The 22,290-nt window shown below is 37.0% G+C and overlaps 1 protein-coding gene across 1 annotated transcript in view; it reads right to left on the reverse strand.

Moving 5' to 3' along the window:
• The window catches only part of GPR89A (G protein-coupled receptor 89A), a 46,933-nt gene that overhangs the window by 6,654 nt on the left and 17,989 nt on the right, over positions 1–22,290 (reverse strand). The window contains exons 4-10 of the mRNA XM_068964257.1: positions 21,287–21,393; positions 20,633–20,734; positions 14,499–14,619; positions 13,777–13,857; positions 9,269–9,378; positions 7,266–7,354; positions 6,016–6,108 (exon numbers count right to left, since the gene is read on the reverse strand). Coding sequence (XP_068820358.1) covers positions 6,016–6,108; positions 7,266–7,354; positions 9,269–9,378; positions 13,777–13,857; positions 14,499–14,619; positions 20,633–20,734; positions 21,287–21,393 — 703 coding nt within the window. The remainder of the gene's footprint in view (positions 1–6,015; positions 6,109–7,265; positions 7,355–9,268; positions 9,379–13,776; positions 13,858–14,498; positions 14,620–20,632; positions 20,735–21,286; positions 21,394–22,290) is intronic.

Genomic DNA, 22,290 nt, shown 5'->3' on the forward strand with positions numbered 1-22,290 from the left:
AAGGCACCCAAAAAAGCAGCAGAAGAAAATTAATAAAGATCAGAGCAGAAATCAATGAAGTAGAAACCAGAAAAATCAATTAACCCAGATGCTGGTTCTTTGAAAAGTTCAATAAAATCGATAAACTTCTATCTAGATTGATCAGGAAAAATAGAATGAGAGATATCAATTCACATCCACCAAAATATTGAAAGATATACCCAGTTGAAGGCAGAGTTCCAAAGAATAGCAAGGAGAGATAAGAAAGCCTTCTTAAGTGAACAATGCAAAGAAACAGGAAAACAATAGAATGAGAAATACTAGAGATCTCTTCAAGAAAATCAGAGACACCAAAGGGACATTTCATGCAAAGATGGGCACGATAAAAAACAGAAATGGCATGGACCTAAAAGAAGTAGAAGATATTAAGAAAAGGTGGCAAGAATACACAGAAGAACTATACAAGAAAGATCTTAATGACCTGGATAACCACTATGGTGTGGTCACTCACCTAGAGCCAGACATCCTGGAGTACGAAGTCAAGTAGGCCTTAGGAAGCATCACTACAAACAAAGCTAGTGGAGGTGATGGAATTCCAGCTGAGTTATTTCAAATCCTAAAAGATAATGCTGTTAAAGTGCTGCATTCAATATGCCAGCAAATTTGGAAAACTCAGCAGTTGCCACAGGACTGGAAAAGGTCAGTTTCATTACAAACCCAAAGAAAGGCAATGCCAAAGAATGCTCAAACTACCACACAGTTGCACTCATTTCATATGCTAGCAAGGTAATGCTAAAAATCCTTCAAGCTACGTTTCATGAACCTAGTTCATGAATAGTACATGAACCAAGAAATTCCAGATGTACAAGCTGGGGTTAGAAAAGTCAGAAGAATCAGAGATCAAATTGCTAACATCCATTGAGTCATAGAAAAAGCAAGGGAATTCCAGAAAAACATCGACTTCTGCTTCATTGATCATGCTAAAACCTTTGACAGTATGGATCATAAGAAACTGGAAAATTCTTCAAGAGATGGGAATACCAGACTACCTGACCTGCCTCCTGTAAGGAGAAACCTGTATGTAGGTCAAGAAGCAACCGTTAGAACTGGACATGGAACAACGAACTGGTTCCAAATTGGGAAAGGAGTATGTCAAGGCTGTATATTGTTACCCTGCTTATTTAACTTCTATGCAGAGTACATCATGAGAAATGCTGGGCTGGATGAAGCACAAGCTGGAATCAAGATGTTGGGAGAAATATCAATAACCTCAGATATGCAGACAACACCACCCTTATGGCAGAAAGTGAAGAGGAACTAAAGGCCCTCTTGATGAAGGTGAAAGAGGATAGTGAAAAAGCTGGCTTAAAACTCAACATTCAAAAAACTAAAATCATGGATGGCATCTGGTCCCATCACTTTATGGCAAATAGATGGGCAAACAATGGAAACAGTACCAGACTTTATTTTGGGGGGCTCCAAAATCACTGTAGACAGTGACTGCTGCCATGAAATTCAAAGATGCTTGCTCCTTGGAAGAAAAGCTATGACAAACCTAGACAGAGTATTAAAAAGCAGAGACATTACTTTGCTGACAAAGGTCCGTCTAGTCAAAGCTATGGTTTTTCCAGTAGTCATGTATGGATATGAGAGCTGGACCATAAAGAAAGCTGGGCACTGAAGAATTGATGCTTTTGAATTGTGGTGTTGGAGAAGACTCTTGAGAGTCCCTTGGATAGCAAGGAGATCAAACCAATCTAATCCTAAAGGAAATAAACCCTGAATATTTATTGGGATAATGATACTGAAGTTGAAGTTCCAATACTCTGGCCATCTGATGTGAAGAGCTCACTTATTGGAAAAGACCCTTATGCTGGGAAAGGCTGAGGGCAGGAAGAGAACTGGGCAACAGAGGGTACGATGGTTGCATGGCATCATCAACTCAACGGACATGAGTTTGAGACAACACTGGAGACAGTGAAGGACAGGGAAGCCTGGCGTGCTGCATGCAGTCCATGGGGTTGCCAAGAGTTGGAAATGACTCAGCGACTGAACAACAACAAAATGACTATAATTAAAAAGATAGATAATAAGTGTTGGAGAGGATGTGGAGAAATTGCAACCGTCATACATTGCTGGCAGGAATATAAATGGTGCAGATGCTTTGGAAAACAGCTTGGTAGTTAGGCAGTTTATTAGAAGGTTCAACATATAGTAAGCATATAACCCAGCAATTCTACTTCTACAGATATATACCTAAGAGAAATGAAACACATGTCCACATAAAAACTTATACATGGGGTTTCCCTGATGGCTTAGAGGTAGAGAATCCACCTGCCAATGCAGGAAACACAGCTTTGATCTCTAGTCCAGGAAGGTCCCAAATGCCGCAGGGCAGCTAAGTCCATGCGCTGCAACGACTGAGCCCATACATCCTCAAGCCTGTGTTCTGCAACAAGTGAAGCCACCGCCACGAGAAGACTGTGCACTGCGACAACACAGCAGCCCCTGCTCGTGGCAACTAGATAAAAGCCTGCACAGCAACGAAGCCCCAGCACAGCTCCCAAGCAGACTTATACATGAATGCTCAACAGCATTACTTACAGTGGCCAAGACTGTCATAATGAAGCAGCTCAAATGTTCATCAACTAATGAGTGGATAATTTAAATTAATGTGGCATAGCCATATAATGGAATAAATAGCATTTGATCATAAAAAGGAATGAAATATTTATAGTTAGAGGCTACAATATGGATAAACCTTGAAAACATTATGTTAGGGAGCCAACCACAAAAAATCACATCGCATGATTCCATTTAATAAAGTTATTAATATATTTATATATTAACATTCAATTATAGAATTTAATTATATATCACATTCATTAATTTATTAATATATTAATATTCCATGCAAACCCTTCTACTAATTGGAAGAGAAAGAAATACTTCTCAACTTATTCTTTAAGGTTAGACACCTAAACCAAGGACATTAACAAGAAAACTACACTCTGACATTCTTCATAAATATAGATATAAAAACTCAACAAAACATTAATAAATTAAATCTAACAAAACATTAAAAGGATAATACACCTGGCCAAGTAAGGTTTACTCCAGGAATGTGAGGTCAGTTTAATGTTCAAAAATTAATTTTACCGTATTAGCAGACTAAAAAAGAAAAACCATATGATCATCTCCATAGATGCAGAAGTGACAAAATCAAACATGCTTTCATGATTAAAAACACTTAAGAAGCTATTAATAAAAGAAAATTCCTCAATCTGATAAAGGCATCTAGGAAAAACCAACAGCTAACACCATACTTAATGGTGTAAGATTGGATGCTTTCCCTCTAACATCAGGAACAAGATCAGGGTGACTGCTTTACTTAATTCTGTTACTGAAGGATTTGGGCAGTGCAGTAAGGCTTGAAGAGGAGGAGAAGATAGGATGGAATTGTCTATATAGGAAAACAATAAGAGAGTTTAGCAAGGTAACAGAATATAAAATCAATATATAAGAATCAATTGTATATCTATATACTATTAACACTTGAAAATGAAAATTATAAAAACATTGTCATTCATAATAGCATCTAAAAATTAAATACTTAGATAAATCTGATGAAAGATGAGAAAGATCTGTACACCAAAAACTATAAAACACTGCTGAGAAAAACTAAGAAAATCTAAATAAATGAACAGTTGTACCATGTTCATGGATTGGAAGACATATTGATCAAGACAGTGTGGTAAGATACATATAAATCTCAACAGAAAAAAAGGGAACAGAAACAGACCCATATACATAAGGTTAATTAGTTTTTGACAAAATTGCAAAATTGCCTCAATGGAGAAAAGATATTCTTCTCAACAAAGGGTGCTAGAACACCTGGATATCTATGTGGAAAAAGTGAACTTGGATTCATACTCCAATATCATGTTAGAAATTAAACTTAAGATGGATCACAGACCTAAATGTAAAACCTAAAACTATAAAATTTCTATTTTATATTTTTCATATTAAGAAAACATATGAAAAAAAATCTTTGTGACCCCAGGTTAGACAAAGATTTCTTAGATACAACACAAAAGCATAATCTATAATAAAAAAAGGATAAATTGGACACCATCGAAATTAAGACCTTTTGATTTTTGAAGGATACTGCTAACAGAATGAAAAGCCAAGTCACTGATGGGAGAAAATATTTTAAAATCACATATTTGATAAAAGGTTACCAGATTATATTGAAAAACTCTCAAGCCCAACAAAAAGAAAACAATCAACCTATTTAAAAAATGGGCTTCCCAGGTGGCCCAATGGTAAAGAATCTGCAGGCCAATGCAGGAGATGTAAGAGATGTAGATTCAATCCCTGGGTTGGGGAGATCCCCTGGAGGAGGAAATGGCATCCCACTCCAGTATTCTTGCCTGGAAAATTTTATGGACAGAGGAGCCTGACGGTCTATAGTCCATGCTCTGCAAAGAGCTAGACATGACTGAACGACTGAACACAATTAAAAAACTGGCAAAAAATCTGAATAGATAAATCACCAGAGAGGATACACAGGTGGCAAAAAAGCACATAAAAGTTGTTCAACATCATTAGGCATTAGGAAAATGCAAATTAAAATGGTTTAGTACCACCTCACATCTATTAAAACATCTAAGATTTAAAAGACTGACTACACAGTGTTAGCAAGGATGTGGAATAATGGAAACTCTCAAATACTGCAGGTAGGAATGTAAAATGGTACAACCTCTTTGGAAAAGTTTGGCCATTTCTTCAAAAGTTAAACATGTCTGCCATATGATCCAGCCATTCTACAAGTAAATGCTTTCTCCCAAGAGAAAAGAGAACACATGTCCAAACACAGACTTGCAGACAAATATTCACAGCAACTTTATTTCTAATATTCCCAAATGGGAAACAAACAAATATTGATCAGCAGGTGAACAGATAAAACAAATTGTGGTGCATCCATACAGTGGAAATACTACAAAGTATAGAGACAAAGGGGCCTGAGGAAACATTTGGAAGTGATGGATGGATATGTTCTCTATGTTGCTTGGGTGATGGCTGTTGCACAGGTATATGTATATATCAAAACTTACCAAATTGTATATGTTAAATATGTAGTTTACTGAATGTCAATCATATCTCAATAAAGCTGTTAAAACATGTTACACTCTCCTAATGGCTGCATCTCAGGGAAAACCTTTAGTAGCTTAATAATATGAATACTTGATAACTGAATACACTATCTTCATTTATTCTCTCCCACTGAAAAAGTCAAGATTTAAAAATGTCATCTGCATGGGTATTAACATCAATTTTTTATAACATTTATATCTGTTAAATCTAGAACCCTCCATTCATCTACACTGATCAAAATTAACTAACAAGCTGACAAAGCTTCTCTTTGTGCAAGCATAGCCTCAGTGGGAAAGTCATCAAACCAGAAAGTCAAATCAGCCTTTTTTATAATCACACTGAAATCCATTAATACCTGCAGATGGGTCACAAGTAAAGACAAATAAAGCAGTGCATAAAATGCACATAAACAATAGAGTGGGAGGGCAAGCCACAAAAGAGTAAAAGCTGGAAGCACAGAAGATGAATTTATCTGTAGGAATATGTTTTAGAATTTACTTTTTTGGGTATATACAGATTATTAAAAAGGACAGGTGGTTTCTATTCTGAGCTGGAGGCTGGAGTTGTGTTACATACAGTCATGTACTCAACGAGTACTATGAAGAGTAGGGTGTAAAACACGAAACTTCTATAGTCACTTCATATATTTCACAACCTAAGAACTCACTAATAATTTCTGACAGAAGAAAAATGCAACCTCCCTTTTCTAGGTGACCCAAAAAGAAGAGGGGGAAGAGGCTCAGATATGTGAAAGATGACATGCTCTGTTGATGCAGTTGGATTTGGAATTTAGTTCACGGCCTCAACCAAACCCAATTTTCTCTCTCCCATTACTAGAGCAATTATCTAAACCTCGACAATTAAAAAAAATATACTTACCATGAAAATTTTCCAAACACAGTAAATAGAGAAGAAGTAACCCAGAAAATTAAAGTATTTCCCTTTGAAAGTTTTGGAGTATTCTATTCTCTCCTGAGGGAGAACAAACACAAATCACAGTTAGTCTTCGCAAAATGTATATTTACATTCTACAAAAATATTTCTGCCTCTATGAATCACTGTTCAGGCTAAGGATTAAAACCACACACAATAATAATATTAAAATAACAATAATAGTAGTAGTGGGAAAATTTATTGAATGATTACTTTAAACCAAAAATTAGGATAAACATCTTACATGCAGTGTCTACTTTAATCTTCATAACAACTCTTATGAGGTATGTCCTTTTTAATTTTGCAGATGAGAAAATGAAGTCTTAGAAAGGTTAAATAACTTGCTTAAGGACACACAGCTAGTGAGTAAGGGAAGTTAGGCTCAGGTCTACCTGTCTCCAAAGCCTATGTTTATCTCTATCCTATGCAGCTATTCCTGTGAAGTGATCCTCAAAAAGGATTAAAATAGTTTGAACAACCTTAAATAATAGATTTTGCATGTTTATATTATATTGCATTTTAGGTGTACGTAGGAAAGTTTCTTTTTGTAGTTAGGTTCCTTTTTAATCCGGCTCCTTTAAAATAGAGCTAGACCACAGCAAGGGCTTCCCTAGTGGCCCAGTGGTACAGAATCCACCTGCCAGTGCAAGAGACTTGGGTTTGATCTCTGGGTCAGGAAGATACCCTGGAGAAGGAAACGGTAATCCAGTCCAGTATTCTTTCCTGGGAGATCCCATGGACAGAGGAGTCTGGCGGCCTATAGTCTATGGGATCACAAAAGAGTCAGACATGACTTAGGGAATAAACAATAACAAAAGCAGATGGATGTCTTCCTGCTCTTACAATATTACTAACTTGCAAGAGAATAAAAAACAATCACAGGAGCTACCATAGGAACCACCCTCTTGATCTTGGCCATCAGTAGGAAGTGATGTGTGCAACCTTTCTAGATGATTAAAAGCTTCTTCTGACTATTCCAATAACTTCCATTTTTGAGAGTGTTCCATTAAGGGTTTTGCTACTGGTAGGAGCAATGTCACAAAGAATTCAGGTATCAATGCTTCATGACTGATCCTGAAGCTACTGAGGTGCCTCTTACATGGCTTGGCCATAGAGGATGCTACAAAGCCTATTTAGTCTTGCTCTCTCTTCAATCACATTGGTAAAAACCACACTTCAGTTTCCTTGCTCTGTACCTTGGTAGCATATAGATCAGCTGTTTCCAGAAAAAGTTGCCTGCTTAGTTCTTCCAAAGCATCCACTTCCTGTTGAATAAGAGTAAGATCTGGCACAAAATGGGCATCAAGGTTTAAATCACACAGAAGTTTCAAGGAATAGCAATGAAGAAGGCACATGCTTTTGGTTTCTTCTATAGCGGGTCCTAGGAACTGCCCATATTTTCAATTTCCTGCTTCATAGCCAGCAGTACTATTTCAGAACTATTTTTCCAGTCTCAGACACAGGTGTATAAAAGCTTTACCATGAAGAGCACCACAACCAAACAGCTACCACTCAGTTTTACACTAGCTTGAAAGTGGCTCAGGTAAGTGGTTCTGTTTATTTTTGCTTTATCTAGTTAGCTTAAGTCAAATGTCATTTTTGAAATCTCAAAAGGTTACATAGTAAGAAAAACACCTAAAATATACAGCAAACTTTTCTCTTGAATCATCTTGAATAAATACGATGCTAGGAAAACGGATCTAATGTTTACTGAGTTCTAATACAGGCTGGGATTTATAGACATTACCTTCTTCAGTTCTTTACAGATCTTATCTTCTATCATTCACAACAATCCCATGAGATTGGTGTCCTTATCCATTTTGCAGATAAGGAAAGTAAAGCTCAGAGAGTCAAATATCTTGCTCAAAGTCACACAGCTAATAGGCGTGGAAGCAAAGTCAGAGCTGCCTTACTCCAAGATCTGCTCTTTCCATTACTGTATGCCACTTTCCAAGAACTCAGTGAGGCTGTGTGATTATCCTCTCCATTTAGGAAAGGACTCAGAGAGGTTAAATAACCCTGATACTTTTTTGACTTGGCTTAGTGTTGCTGAGATAGCTTAAACCTAAAGTTTGGCTTTTATGAATTTTTAAGTAATAAGAATAGTAAAGATAGCCCTTTCTAAAACAGAAGTTTAATTGGTTTTAATCCAAATCCTCCCTCCTCTTTGTGATTTTTCCCTCTATTACCCAAATCAGCAAGTGCCCTTCAGCTCCCTCCTCAGTAGTGGCTGCTGTTGGTACAGTTCAGGCCACTGAATACCATGGTTCAGTTACATGTCTGGCTCCCCCATGATTAGGCAGTAAGTTCCTTGAGGAGAGAGGCTATCTTCTGCTCATCAGTTTAGCCCTCTGTCTGGAAATAGGAGACGTGAAATAAATGTTTAAATAAATTTAAAGTCACCTTTCCCCCCTCCCTCTCTCCTGTGGTCATCCCATTTTGTTTGTTCTAATTCCTACCTGCATTTCACACTAAAAAGGTATGTCATAATTTATAGCAAGAACAGGTTACATTTTTTTCCTCCAACTGAGGTAAAAGGGAATTTGTTCTTCCTCAGGCCAGAGATGGGAGGAATAACACATAAGCAATCTTACCTCTAGTCCCTCACACCAAATTTTGGCTTGACAGCCTGGTAGCCACAAAGAGATGTGGTTATTCAATTTGGGAATTAGTTTAACACTGCAAGCAGCTGGGCCAAGACAAATTCTTTAACACAATCTCCTTGATTCTTTAAACCAAGAAGTTACTGGAGATAAAGAGCTGCTTAAAATTTGTTTCTAAAACTGACTGCTTTAGAAATGGGCCCTTACAATCGATATACAAACCAGTCATTTTAGGGAGCCACTGTTTTGTGGTGTTTTTTTTGGAGTTGGGAAATAAAATAGTGTAGTGGAAAGAACTAAGGAGACCACAGTTCTGGCCTTACCTTTGCCACAAGCCACTGAGTGACTTAAGTTCTCTGGGTCTATTTTCTCATCTGTAAAATGGAAAGACTGATTTGTTTGGATCCCTTCAGCTCAAAGACAATGGTTTTATTATTTTAGGATTATCTATGGCTTTCTATTTCCTAAGCACAGTCCTGGCCAGCTGAACTCTGATGCAGTATCTTAGAAGAGAATGTCCCTGTCCCAACACTAATTTTTCTTCTGCCCTTGGTGCAGAGTTGAGAAAAAGAAACAGGCCAATGGATAAAGGATACTTTCACTTCCTGGTGCTGAAGTGGTAACGCTCTTTATCATCCCCCAGAATCCTGATGGTTTGTTATGCACCTCCCCCTTCTGGAACATAGTCCTCCGTGTCATTGCCATCCTGAAATAAAAGGAAATGTAAAGACTTAGAGAATGAACTTATGGTTGCCGGGGGTGGGGAATGGTGGGAGGTAAGAATGGGGGAAAGAGACAGTCAGGGGGTTTGGGATGGACATGGACACACAGCTATAGTTAAAACAGATAACCAAGAAGGACCTACTGTTAAAAAAAGAAAATGTAAAACTTCAGCAAAGGAGCACGGACCCTCAAAGTCCATTCTTGTCGTCTCATAGCTGCTCCTTTCATTTGCTGAGCTGTTCAGGGAAGGACTGAATTCTGGAGTCCCACTTTTCTACTGCTCACAACTGAGGGAAAACTATACACTCCCAGAAGGAATGTGGAATAGGTGAAGGAGCACAGAACTGGAGTTGGCAATAAATCTGAAGACTGGATCTGCCACTTGTGAGGCTTTAGAGTTCTCAAGTCCTCATCTCTGGATGATTATGAAGATCAGTGAAACAATATATTTACTTATTACCATTATCATTTAAGAACAAAATAAAATAATAGCTAACATGCCTAGATAAAGGATCAGGTACAGGGTAGGAATTCAATAAATGTTTCTTTCCTTCCTTTTCAGAAGCTGACAAGAGAAAAAAAAATCAGAAAATCACACAAACCTGGCCTCTTCTAAAGCACCATTCTCTCTCTACTGTCAATCTCTTCCTACTACTGAATAAATCAGTGGGACATTTGTCCTTCCTATCAGCTTATGGAAGGGCCTACCACATCAGTGGTGGCAGCTGGCATGTTCCAGCCTATCACACAGATATTAAGAACAGGGTCCTTGTGAGAAAAAATAGACCATTTGTCATAAATGGTTACTTGAAGGGTACAATAGGCCAAGGCCTATTGGCTTAAAAAAAAAACAAATACAGGATGAGTTTAACAAAAGTAGATTTGTAGACCTAAAGAAGAATTTAACTCAACGTTAACCTCAAAAGAGTGACAAGAGATAGAAGTGGTAAGGATAAAGAAGCAGCATTGGTGTTCATGGTTAGGACCAATACAAACAGTACCAATGGTATCAAATACCATATGGCATTTCTGTAGGCTAAACTAAGCCGTTGGCTAAAATAATAACAATAAAGAAGACTGCCCTGGTGGTCCAGTGGTTAAAAATCTGCCTGACAATGCAGGGGACATGGGACTGGTCTCACATGCCTTGGGGCAACTCAGTCCATGTGCCACAACTACTAAAGCCCGTGTGCCCTAGAGCCAGCCCATGCCCCACAAGAGAAGCCACTGCAATGAGAAGCCTTTGCACCACAACAAAGAGTGGCTCCTGCTCGCCGCAACTAGAGTAAGCCTGCGCAGAGCAACCAAACACCCAGTGCAACCAAAAATAAATAAATAAACAAAAATTTTTTTAAAGCATTAAAAAAATAAAAAGAACATTAAGTGCATTGGCCACACTGACTTAACCATTTCCTTTTAAAATGACCTTTACCTGGATACTAAGTGAATGGAATGTAGTTTCCAAGTTGTATTACTTTCTTCATGGTTCCCCTAGATTTATTACTTCATGGCGAACAGATGGGGGAAAAAGTGGAAACAGTGACAGATTTTATTTTCTTGGGCTCCAAAATCACTGCAGACAGTGACTGCAGCCATAAAACTAAAAGATGCTTGCTTTTTGGAAGTAAAGCTATCACAAACCTAGACAGCATATTAAAAAGCAAAGACATCACTTTGCTGACAAAGGTCCATATATTATTCAAAGTTATGGCTTTTCCTGCAGTCATGTACAGATGTGAGAATCGGACCAGAAAGAAGGTTGAGGGTCGAAGAATTGTTGCTTTTGAATTGTGCTGGAGAAGACTCTTGAGAGTCCCTTGAACTGTAAGGAGATCAAATCAGTCAATACTAAAAGAAATCAGTACTAAATATTCATTGGAAGGATTGATGTTGAAGCTGAAATGCCCATAATTTGGCCACCTGATGCGAAGAACACTCATTAGAAAAGACCCTGATGCTGAGAAAGATTGAAGGCAGAAGGGGGTGACAGAGTATGAAATGGTTGGATGGCATCACTGACTCAATGGACATGGGTTTGAGCAAACTCCAGGAGATGGCGAAGGACAGGGAAGCCTGGCGTACTGCAGTCCATGGGGTTGCAAACAGTCGGTCACAACTTAGTGACTGAACAACAAACAACTATATTCATCAGTTTTTATTTACCTTTGTCTTTTAGCAATCTGACTATATAAAACTAGTCAAACTTGTGTTTGACTTAAGCCTCTTAGATCTGTAAATTAATGTTTTCCACCAAATTTGGGAGGCTTTTGGCCATTATTTAAGTACTTTTTTCTGCTCCTTAGTCCTAGAGGACTCCAGCTACAGGTACCTGTTGGACTGCTTGATAGTGCTTCATCCTGAGATTTTCATTCATTTTTCTTTCATCTTTTGTGTCTTTATTCTTCAGACTGAATAATTTCTACTGACCTACTTTCAAGTTCACTAATTGATTCTTCTGCCATCTCAACTCTGCTAAGCCTACCTAGTAATATTTTCATTTTAGTTACTGTTGTTTTCAGCTTTTGAATTTCCTTTTGCTTTTTTTTAAAAATATAGTTTCTATTTCTCTTTTGAGACTCCTTTTCTGTTCACTAATTAATATTGTATATTTTTTCATTTTTTAAAATGTATTTATAATAGCTGTTTTCAAGTCTGTTTGTTAAAGCTATTATCTGCGCCCACCTGGAGTTAAATGTCTATTAGTTGCTTTTTATCTTGAATATGGGTTGCAGAGTTCTGTTTCTTTGTATTCCCAGCAAGCTTTGACTGAAGACTTGACTTTGTAGATATTATGTTTCACTGACTTTGTAATCTGTTTTATTTTTCTGAGGACTGTTATTTCTTTGTTCTAGCAAGCAGTTTATCTAGCTGTACTTGAACTGTTAGCTCTACCAGGTAGAAAATTGTGATAACTAGCTCAAATTGGGAGGCTGATTCTTCTGAGAGCAACTCAAATTATGAAGACATGCTGCAGGACCACAAGGCATCCCAGATCCTGACTTCAAGGTCTATAGGGGTTCATGTATACATCAGAGCCAAATCTTAAGAAAGATTAGTGATGAAATGGCTTAAAAGTACACATCCGCATTTGATGTGGGTCATGACTTTATATTCATCTCTCTACATGAATAAAGTAAATATAGTCAAAGGGAGAATAATCCTGGAAATCCAAACAGTATGTTCCTATAAAAAACAGTATGTTTTAATACTGAATAACATTGCTCTTATTGTTGTATTCTAAAAATCAACATTCATATTCATTCATATAAAATAAACTGTATAGTTTGAATATGATTGAAACATACAAGTAAATAAACGTATACACATGTGTATCTACTTCCCGTCCCCTAGTGAAGATGTATACAAATGGAGATAAAGAATTAGTTGGTGAATCTGGACCTCTTTATCATTCCAATATCTATTGTTCTCTCTTACATTGTCTTCTGACTTGATTATGTATCTTACTATAGGAAAGTGTCGAAAGAAGACACATGAAATGGAAAAACACTCATCAACTTAAAACTTCTATGACACCATTTTTATATGAGTAATATTAACTCTAATAAAAACAGTAAACTAATAAGTTTCACGAAGGTAGAAATTGATTACCTTGCTCATCATTCTATCTCCATGTACTATTCAGCATTTAGTACAGTGTCCAACATAAACTAGGCTTTCTACAATTAAGTGAATGATTCATTCATATGAATGAAGGCAAAATATTAAAATCAAATGATTGTCCTGCCGAGATTATTAATAAATAGTTTCCCTGAGCTATTTATAGTTCACTATTCTAAGAAGTCTGCATGTCAGTCAACTCATTATTATTATTTCCATTTTATAGATAAGTAAATCAAGACATAAGGAAATAAAACAACTACCTTAAAGTCACACTGAGTTGTAGGCCAAGGACTCAGATCCAGATAGTCTGAATCTAGCGTCTGTGCTTTTACCCACTGAGACACAAATTTCTAGAAATGCCACTTTGAAAACAAGCATTTTAAAAGTACTTTTTAAATAATAAAAACAACAATAGTTGGAGGATCTGAAGGATTTTATAAAGTAGTTGGAGAAAAGGAGGTTGAAACAAAGTATGAAAAAGTTTATAAAAATGCAGGATAATAGACTGGTAAAACACTCAATATAGAATACCTTCAAATATAAAAGATATTCTAAAACTTATCTAAGATAATTTATATTTGAAGTTAGGAAGTAAGGTTGATTTGAAATTTTTCCTTCACACAAGATTAGACACTAAAGTCTCTGGTGGTTCCCTAACTTAAAAATAAATGAGATGAAATTCCCTGTTACCACCAGTCATGTCAAATTTCCTTGTTGAGGAATTTGAACAGCACAAGTTTTTAATGTGCCTATAGCTCACCTTTTTTTTTTGCTTATGATCATATCCATAGTTTGGAGCAGTCGCCGTTCCAGGGCTAGGATATCTGTGTCAGTCACATTCCTATAATAAGCATAAGCTGTTAGCAGAGTTTGGGGTTCCATCTTTGGGCATAATACAGGACAGCTGGAGGAACAGAGGAACCTCAATCATTACCCAGTAATTTAAGGAACTGCACTTTTCCTGGGGAATATTAAAATAAGTATAATAAGCAAAAAAATGCTTTTATTGTCACTTTTTAATAGCCAATACTCCTGGGGCCTCAGGGGAGCAGAAGGTAACTAGCAATTTTATAGATTTCCTTAGACTTGATCCAGTGACATTTAGGATATATGTGTATCTACACTTTTAACTTGGCATTGTCGTCTACTGTTTTACTTTTGGGAGAAACCAATTTGCTGAAGTTGGGACTGGCTCACATTGCTGTCCACTAGAAATGTGCTTTAAAAAGTGGGAATGAAAGGGGTTGAAGGTTAGATTGAAATTGCCATTTTAAAAATAAATGTAGGATAAATAACAAGGGCAAGCAATATATAAGTAATAAGACTCATTTAGAAAGATTTCTAGGCCAATATCCAAAAGAACAGAGAAGAATAAAAAGGCAGTATCATAGATCGAATATTTAAGTATTAATGATGGGGGCATGATGTTACATATGTATTCAAGAAGTAATGAGAAGAAAAGAAAAACAAAATTCTCCTTACCTGAGGAAGTAGGACATGTAAGTATACGGACAGTTGACAGCACCAAATCCAGAAAGAAGAGCCATGAGAGTCACCCCAATCACACCTACCCGGCTGATGAGTTGTTCTATGGATAAGATCCCTAAAAATATGAAAGCACATTAATGCCAGGTGATACAGATAAACCGGCTTTCATCTCACAGCAAAAGGAAACATCACTGAAAACAACAACCATTACTTTTAGCTAACTTACATAAGCTAAATTAATTATTATGTGGATTTTTCTCTAATAAATATAAGTCTATTGATTTTCTTCTTAACCCAAATGCTTCCAGAATCATCTCTATTCTTGGGTAATGGTAAAATAACAATAAATAACATTTGCTGACTATTTACTCAAGGTAACATGAACTCTAACAAAGTAGTACTTTTAGGAAAGCAAATCTGCTGGAAAAGTATAAATAGGAAGTAATACTTTCCACTATAGTTACCTTCAGTCTACATATTTTCCCCTAATGTCATCAGTTCTTTAGCTATGTCTTATTCATTTTTGCCACCAATAAGCACATAATGCATCTAATAAATGGGTTGAATTTATAGAATGAGTAAGTATGTAAGTTTTAGATACTCAATTTTATTCCAATTATCAATTGTTTCCTATTCTTTGAGAATGCTGAAAATTAGCATGGTAGTTAAAATAAATGCTATTTTTGATGTATTTGGAATAAGTAAAAGAAAGCAATGCTAAGAGTAACTCAGGAAGTCTGGTGTCACAGGAAAAAACTAATTTAAATTTGGTCTCACTTCCTATTTCTAGGATAGAGTCGACTTCAGCCATCCACTCCTGTGGCCTAACACCAGAGGGACCATTCAGGAATTCTATGGGCTCTGAAGCTGTACTTCTAATATTTAAGTCCTTTTGTGCCTGTATTTCCACTACCCCATTTTAGAGCTCACTGTGACCTCTGGTTTCTAGTCTTTTGCATCCCTGACCTTCCAATTCCTTCTTTGCTAAACCTGGACTCCAAGCTTGTTTAACTTTTCCTGTCAGGACCCTCAGCCCCTACTCTTCTCCTAAAGCATCGATCCTGCAAACTCCTAACCCTAGATCAACCTGACACTCTGCCTTCCCAGTGCCCATGCCTGAGCTGTGCAAAACTACTAGAATGCATGCTGACACTGATGCCATTATAACAGTCTTAACAGAAATCATTTGCTACTAAGGAATCCTTTTCTTGACCTTGGTCAGCCATCTCTCCCTCTACCCCTCAGCAGATATACTTTAACCCATTTTCCAATCTTTGTTCTTTTTAGCTAATGTGCTTATCATGTAAGGAAGAAGTTATTAGACATCAACTACCTTGGAACATTTACATCTGGAATCATCCTTCTAACTTGCCCCCTTCAGAACAAGATGGTGTCCACAGCTAAGGCTTCTCTTCCTGTGCTTTTGATCTAATGCCCCTTCTACCTCCTCTAAAATTTGTTCTACTGCCTGTCCACTCTCTCTCTCCCCCTCTCTTTTATCTTCAATCTTTCCTTCTTTGCTGATTTTTTCCTTTCAGTTTCAAGTTTCTTTCCTAAGAAAAAGTCTGTCCTTGGCCTTGAGTGTACATCTAGTTACCAACCCTCTCTATTACCCCTTAAATGGAGGAGCTTCTTTCACGTCCGTTTACTCTTCAACTGGCTGCAATTCAGCTTTCATCCCACTGTTCTACACTGAATGAAAGTGCTTTCAAGAAAAATCGCAATGGCAATATAATAGGTAATATTCACCAAGCACCTATTATATACTACATACTGTTTTAAGTATTCTACTTGTATTAATTCACTTAATTCTCATAACAACTCAGGTGGATATTACTGAAGATCTCATTTTACAGATGATGAAATGGAGGCACAGAGTAGTTAAGTAACTTAGTCAAGCTAACATAGCTAATAAGTGGCAGAGTCAGGATTTAAACCCAAACAACCTAGCTCCAGAGCCTGGACTCTTAGCCATTATCATAATATGGTCAGGAATTTTCTTCTGACTGCAAAATTAAACATTTTCCAATCCTTGTTTTATTTGATCATTTATGACATTGAATTGTTCCTATTTTACATTATTTTCCTTTCTTGGCTTTTATACTACCATTTCTGTTTTCCTTCTCTACTTGCTTTTTCTTAGTCTGTTTTTGCTCTCCATGGACCAGAATTCCCTCTTTCATTTCAGTCTATACATTTTCCTTGGGTGATCTTGCTTGTTTCCCCAGTTTCACCTAACAGCATTTAGCTGATGATATCTAATTTTTTAGATTCCTGGGATTATCTCCAAGAGGACAGATAAATCTGTACTTTTAAGTTCCTGATTTGTGTATCTAATTACCTACTGAATATCACTCAGATGTGCACAGGCAACACAAATTCTACATATCCTAAACTAAAATTATCTTCCTTTTTCTGTATTACTTTTCTTAGCAAATGACATCATCAACTATCTGGTCACAATAAAAAAAATCTATACCATTAGTTTCTATTTGGTCTCTTACTCGGTCTTGAATACACTTCAGGGCTTTACATGATGTCTCTTGTGACTTCCTGCTGAATATACCTTTGGTTTTGTCCTTTAAATCTCAGCTTGAATATCACTTCCTCAGAAAGGTTGATGCTAGGGCTTGCAATAAATTTGATATCCTTATCTGCATTATTTTCTATGATAGTTTTTGTTCATGGTTGTATCTCTAGCAGTTAATATAAACTAGGTGCTCAACAAATATTTGTAAAATGTTAAGTGAATGAATAAATCCAAATTCTGTTGAAGGTACTCTTCACATATCTCTTTAATTTGTATCCTTTTTACAGGAAGGAATCATGTCTTATTGATCTTTACTTACTGCCTGGCACATGAAAGGTGTTCAACAAATGTTTGTTGACTGTGATACATAATTATTACCAAGTTACATTTAAAAAAAAACCCTAAGGGATTAATATAGGTTATATAAAAAACTGGAAAAATGTGCCCTCTCTTTTATTCTCTTTAAGGTACTGTCCCTTTATTAAGTATCTTTTTCTGGCTTAAAGTACTTTTAATACTATCTACTTAATCTCAGTATTTCTATGAAGTAAAGGTTAACCATTATAATTCTTATTTTCTACTTCATAAATGGAAAGTCAGATGGATTAAGTGATTTGCTGCTATTTGCTCACACAGATTCCTTATAGCTGCTTCATATGACTTCTTAGTTTCTCTTACTCTTTCCTACCATGGAATGTCTTCCAACCTTCCTAGGTGCAGGCACTGCACAAGGAATACTTTTACAGACATTTTTTCACATAAGTCAAGATTGCATCTTATAGTTTTTTCCATGGTCTCCATAGCAACAAACCACACTGGTTGTTGGGCCAGTTTGGGGAAAGCTCTAAAAAGGCAGTGTAAGCCTCACTGCTTCTCAGCTTTGCCTAAACTTTTCTTCCACCTTATTTCTCTTACAGGGTCAAATTAGATACTTGAACATTCCAAAATAAAACCAAAATGCTTATTTACTGGAGCACAAAGGAAAGACTAACACTGAAACTATTCCTTAGCTCTTCTTCTGGGTGTATTCTTCAGGATATCCCCACAGAATTTTAAAAAGGGATGGACGAAGTTACAATAGATGTGATAGTCTTTATCTCCTCTCAGGCACTGTCTGGTTGCACTGGTCACGTGAGTTGACTGCTCTCCAGAAGGCTGGACAAAGGCATCCGTCACACCTTTGAACTACACGTTACCTTGCACTATCACTGTTAGCAGCCCTGGGGTCCTCTTACCACTAGTGTTCCTCATTTCTAGTATCACAGACAAATCTCTCTCTGGGCATTCATTTGAAACCGTTTATATGAGAAGTATATCATCAGGGCCTCTCTACTCCAAATTTTTCCATACAACGACATGGGCATGCTGATCACATTAGCAAATCTTAAGTTCCTACCCAGAGTGTTAGATTCTTGAACTGATCTACCACCTTGGAGAACCAATTTTCTTTTCATTCACCAATTCAATAGATACGTATTAAACACTTATTATGTGCTAGGTTCCATGACAGGCACTAAGGATATAATGATAAATAAGACGTAGTCTCTGACCTCAGGAAGCTCACAGGTTAATGAGGAATAAGTAAGGAAACAAGTTATCACAAGTTTTAAAGGTGATATAAGTGCACTGAGGCAGGAGAAACTGACATCTCCTAATGACAGCCAAGAAAGTCTTCTTAGAGGAATTGACAAGAGTTGAACACTGAAAGCATAAATAGGTATTTTCCAGGCAGAACAGAGGTGAAGGACTATCCAGCCTGATAGAACAGTTCTAGAAACTTTAAGTCATTTGGCAGGACTGGAGGACAGATAGAGAAAGAGAACAGTCAGGACACGGGAAGTCTTGTATGACACGATAAGCATATAAAGGATTTTGGTATGCTGGTGTTTCTTAACTTTTGCGGACTTTTTGATGTTATGTGAAATTTCAAAATAACTATTTTTATGAAAAAAATACAGTTATTTATGACATTGCAAATGCTTTTAAAAACTGCACATTTCCTCTGACACTCCTGGAGAAGAGTCTTAAAACCTCTCTCCCCCAGATCCCTGCTCTAGGCAATGACTAGACATGAAGGGGCACCTGGAAGGTATGGCAGATTCAAGATACTGGCTTAGGCACCACTCATTTCCGTGCCTTTCTAGCATGACTTCTTTTCCTATAGAATCTGGAAAGCCAAAAGCTCTTTCCCAGATTTCCTTGAAGCTAAGATTCTGAATGTCACCTGGGTTGCCTCATAGTCACTTGCCCATGTAAAACCTCAAACACAGACATGAATAAAGTGGGAGTGAAGACAGCACTTGGGAACTGGAGCAGCTGGAGCCATTTCTAATGTCTGGTCCCCGATCATAGGTCCTAAGTGGCAGGTGACAACTTCTATGGTTTTCTTTTTCCTCCTAATTTAGTACTGTGTGGTTGGGTGTTTCTCTTTACTATGCAGCACTCAAGTTTGATACCCTGCTTTACCAGAATTTCTGAAAACTCCCAATACATTGTAATAAACCACTTCCTGCTTTAAACAGTTAGCGTAGAAACTGTTTTTGCTATAAGAACCCTGATAGGTACAGCTGGTGCTGCTGCTAAGTTGCTTCAGTCGTGTCTGACTCTGTGCGACCCCACAGACAGGAGCCCACCAGGCTCCCCTGTCCCTGGGATTCTCCAGGCAAGAACACTGGAGTGGGTTGCCATTTCCTTCTCCAATACATGAAAGTGAAAAGTGAAAGTGAAGTCACTCAGTAGTGTCCAACTCTTAACGACCCCATGGACTACAGCCCACCAGGCTCCTCTGTCCATGGGATTTTCCAGGCAAGAGTACTGGAGTGGGTTGCCATTGCCTTCTCTGATAGGTACAGCAGGACAGTAAAATGAAAAGATGTGTATTAAAAAAAAAAAGCTTCAGTATATGAAAGTCCCAGTAGATCCACTACAGGCAGGTGCTCTAATCTAACATATATATATATATATATTCTGGAGGAGTATTTATTTCTGGAGTAGTTCTAGAAGAACTTGCTTGTTGAGGGATTTTGCCCATTGATGAGCATAGAAAGCAGGCCTCTGTCCACGACCGGTTGTTGTATTTAAAATGAACTTTTTGTGTGGAGAGACACTAACTCCTAAAAAGCTTTTCATCTACTAATAGAGTTTTATGTCATTGCTGTTTCCCAGAATACATACACTCCCTAGAGATGATCTTCATTATCACTTAAGCACTGACCATTTACCTTCTGGGTCACAGACCACTTTGGGAATCTCATAAGAGCTTATGGATACTTCACTTCCAAATATACATATACATTCCGATTATTCTGCATAAAATACCAGGGGGCTAAAGTTAAGGATACCTTTCTCAATCCATTATTCCCTTAAAGTTCATTCACTAACCTAAAGTCAAAACTCCTGCTCTAAAATGACAGAAATCTATTCCCAAACCAACATCTGATACCCCCTAGGATGAAAGAAAAATTTAGTTCAAAACCAGACATTTTTTTAGAGGAATAACTTGCTGTGTTTCCCATAATAAGTAGTTTATAAAAATTGATTTTTTTCAAAGTAGAAAATGATAAACAACCCTTTTCCTCTCTCCACCACATACACTCACCATGTTTGGGGCTGAGAATGGGAAATGGATCTCCTAGTTTCCAGAAGAAATACATAAAGGTCAACCATAAGAGACAGGAAAAAAGCAGTCGCTGTTTATGTACTAAGAAAGAGGAGACAAGGTGAAATAAGTATATATAAAACAGTTTTCTTTACATAAGTTTATGAGATCATCCTAATTAATATTTGGCTGCCTTGCTCACTTGGTAAATGAATGGTGGAACAACATAAGTTTTAGAAGTTGTTTTCTAAACTTCTTACCATTATAAGAGAAATCTAGTTGAATTAGGGGAGTCTTTTTTTTAAGAATGAAGAAGTCTTTTAAAATGACAGTTGAAGAGGGGGAAAAAGTCATTTTCTGATAAAGTACTAATAACAATCCCCAGTACAAATCAACAAGTACAAATAGTACCCTGAATTGGAAAAATGAAAGGAAAGATATTCTAGTAGAAAGAGAAATAAAGTTGTGGCAGGACAAATAACCTAATCATTCATTTAATATTTATTTTGTGCTAACCTTTTAAAGATGCTGTATATGAGGTGCCCCCAAACAACAGTAGCTACTGAAAGTAATAAAGAAATGAAGCTCTCTGCAGCCTCAATCCCTAAGAACACTCATCTTAATCATGTGCTGATATGAGGGTAAAATACTCACGTAGTTGGATGTTGCTCACAATAAAATAGCCAATGTAAAAAGGCACCATGAAAACCAGGATCAACAAAATTACACACAGGTTCATTTTCCAGTGAAAATAACGGGAGCTGAAACAAATGTCAAAGAATTATCACGAGGAGGGGAAAAGGGCAGCTATTTTCACTCCGTTTAGTCTTCCAAAGGCTCTCTTGCTCTTTGAACTCAATACTGAATATATTTCCTCTCATTAGTCAACTAGGCTGTTACTATCTACTCATTTATAGAGATTAAAAAATTTATTATAAAGTTCTGAAAGGTATATATGGCCATAGAAACCTCCTAAGAATTTTATTTTTTTAATTGAGACTGTTAATGCTCTGGTTATATTAATAGGCAATATATAATAACATATATCAATATATATTATTACTGGTAGATGACTATTGTTTCACTTAACACTGGGAGTCATATTTCAATATAAGAGTTAAAAGAAAATAAATGTTAATAATATGCATTATAAAGACACATAAATACTTCTTCTGTAACCTCAGTATAACTAAACATCTGATCTGCATGATTACTTTCACTACTGCTTATAAATTATTTGATTTATTGATTTTTAGGACTTTTTATAACAATTTCCTGAGACATAATTCACATATTTAAAGTGTACAATATAAGGGTTTTCAGCATATTCACATTGTGCAACCATTACTACAATCAATTTTAGAACATTTTCATCAGTCCACAATGAAACCCAGTACCCATTAGCAATCACTCCCCTTTCCGTTCAACCTCCCCAGTCTTAGGAAGAGGAGCTTTCTCTATAGCTCAGTCAGTAAAGAATCTACCTGCAATGCAGGAAACCTGGGTTTGATTCCTGGGTCAGGAAGATTCCCTGGAGAAGGAAATGGCAACCCACTCCAGTATTCTTGCCTGGAGAATCCCATGGACAGAGGAGGCTAGATGGACTCCTGCCAGGGGGTTGCAAGAATCGCACACAACTTAGCAACTAAACCACCACA

The sequence above is a fragment of the Capricornis sumatraensis genome, chromosome 2, assembly GCF_032405125.1.
Source record: "Capricornis sumatraensis isolate serow.1 chromosome 2, serow.2, whole genome shotgun sequence".
NCBI classification, from domain to species: Eukaryota; Metazoa; Chordata; class Mammalia; order Artiodactyla; family Bovidae; genus Capricornis; species Capricornis sumatraensis.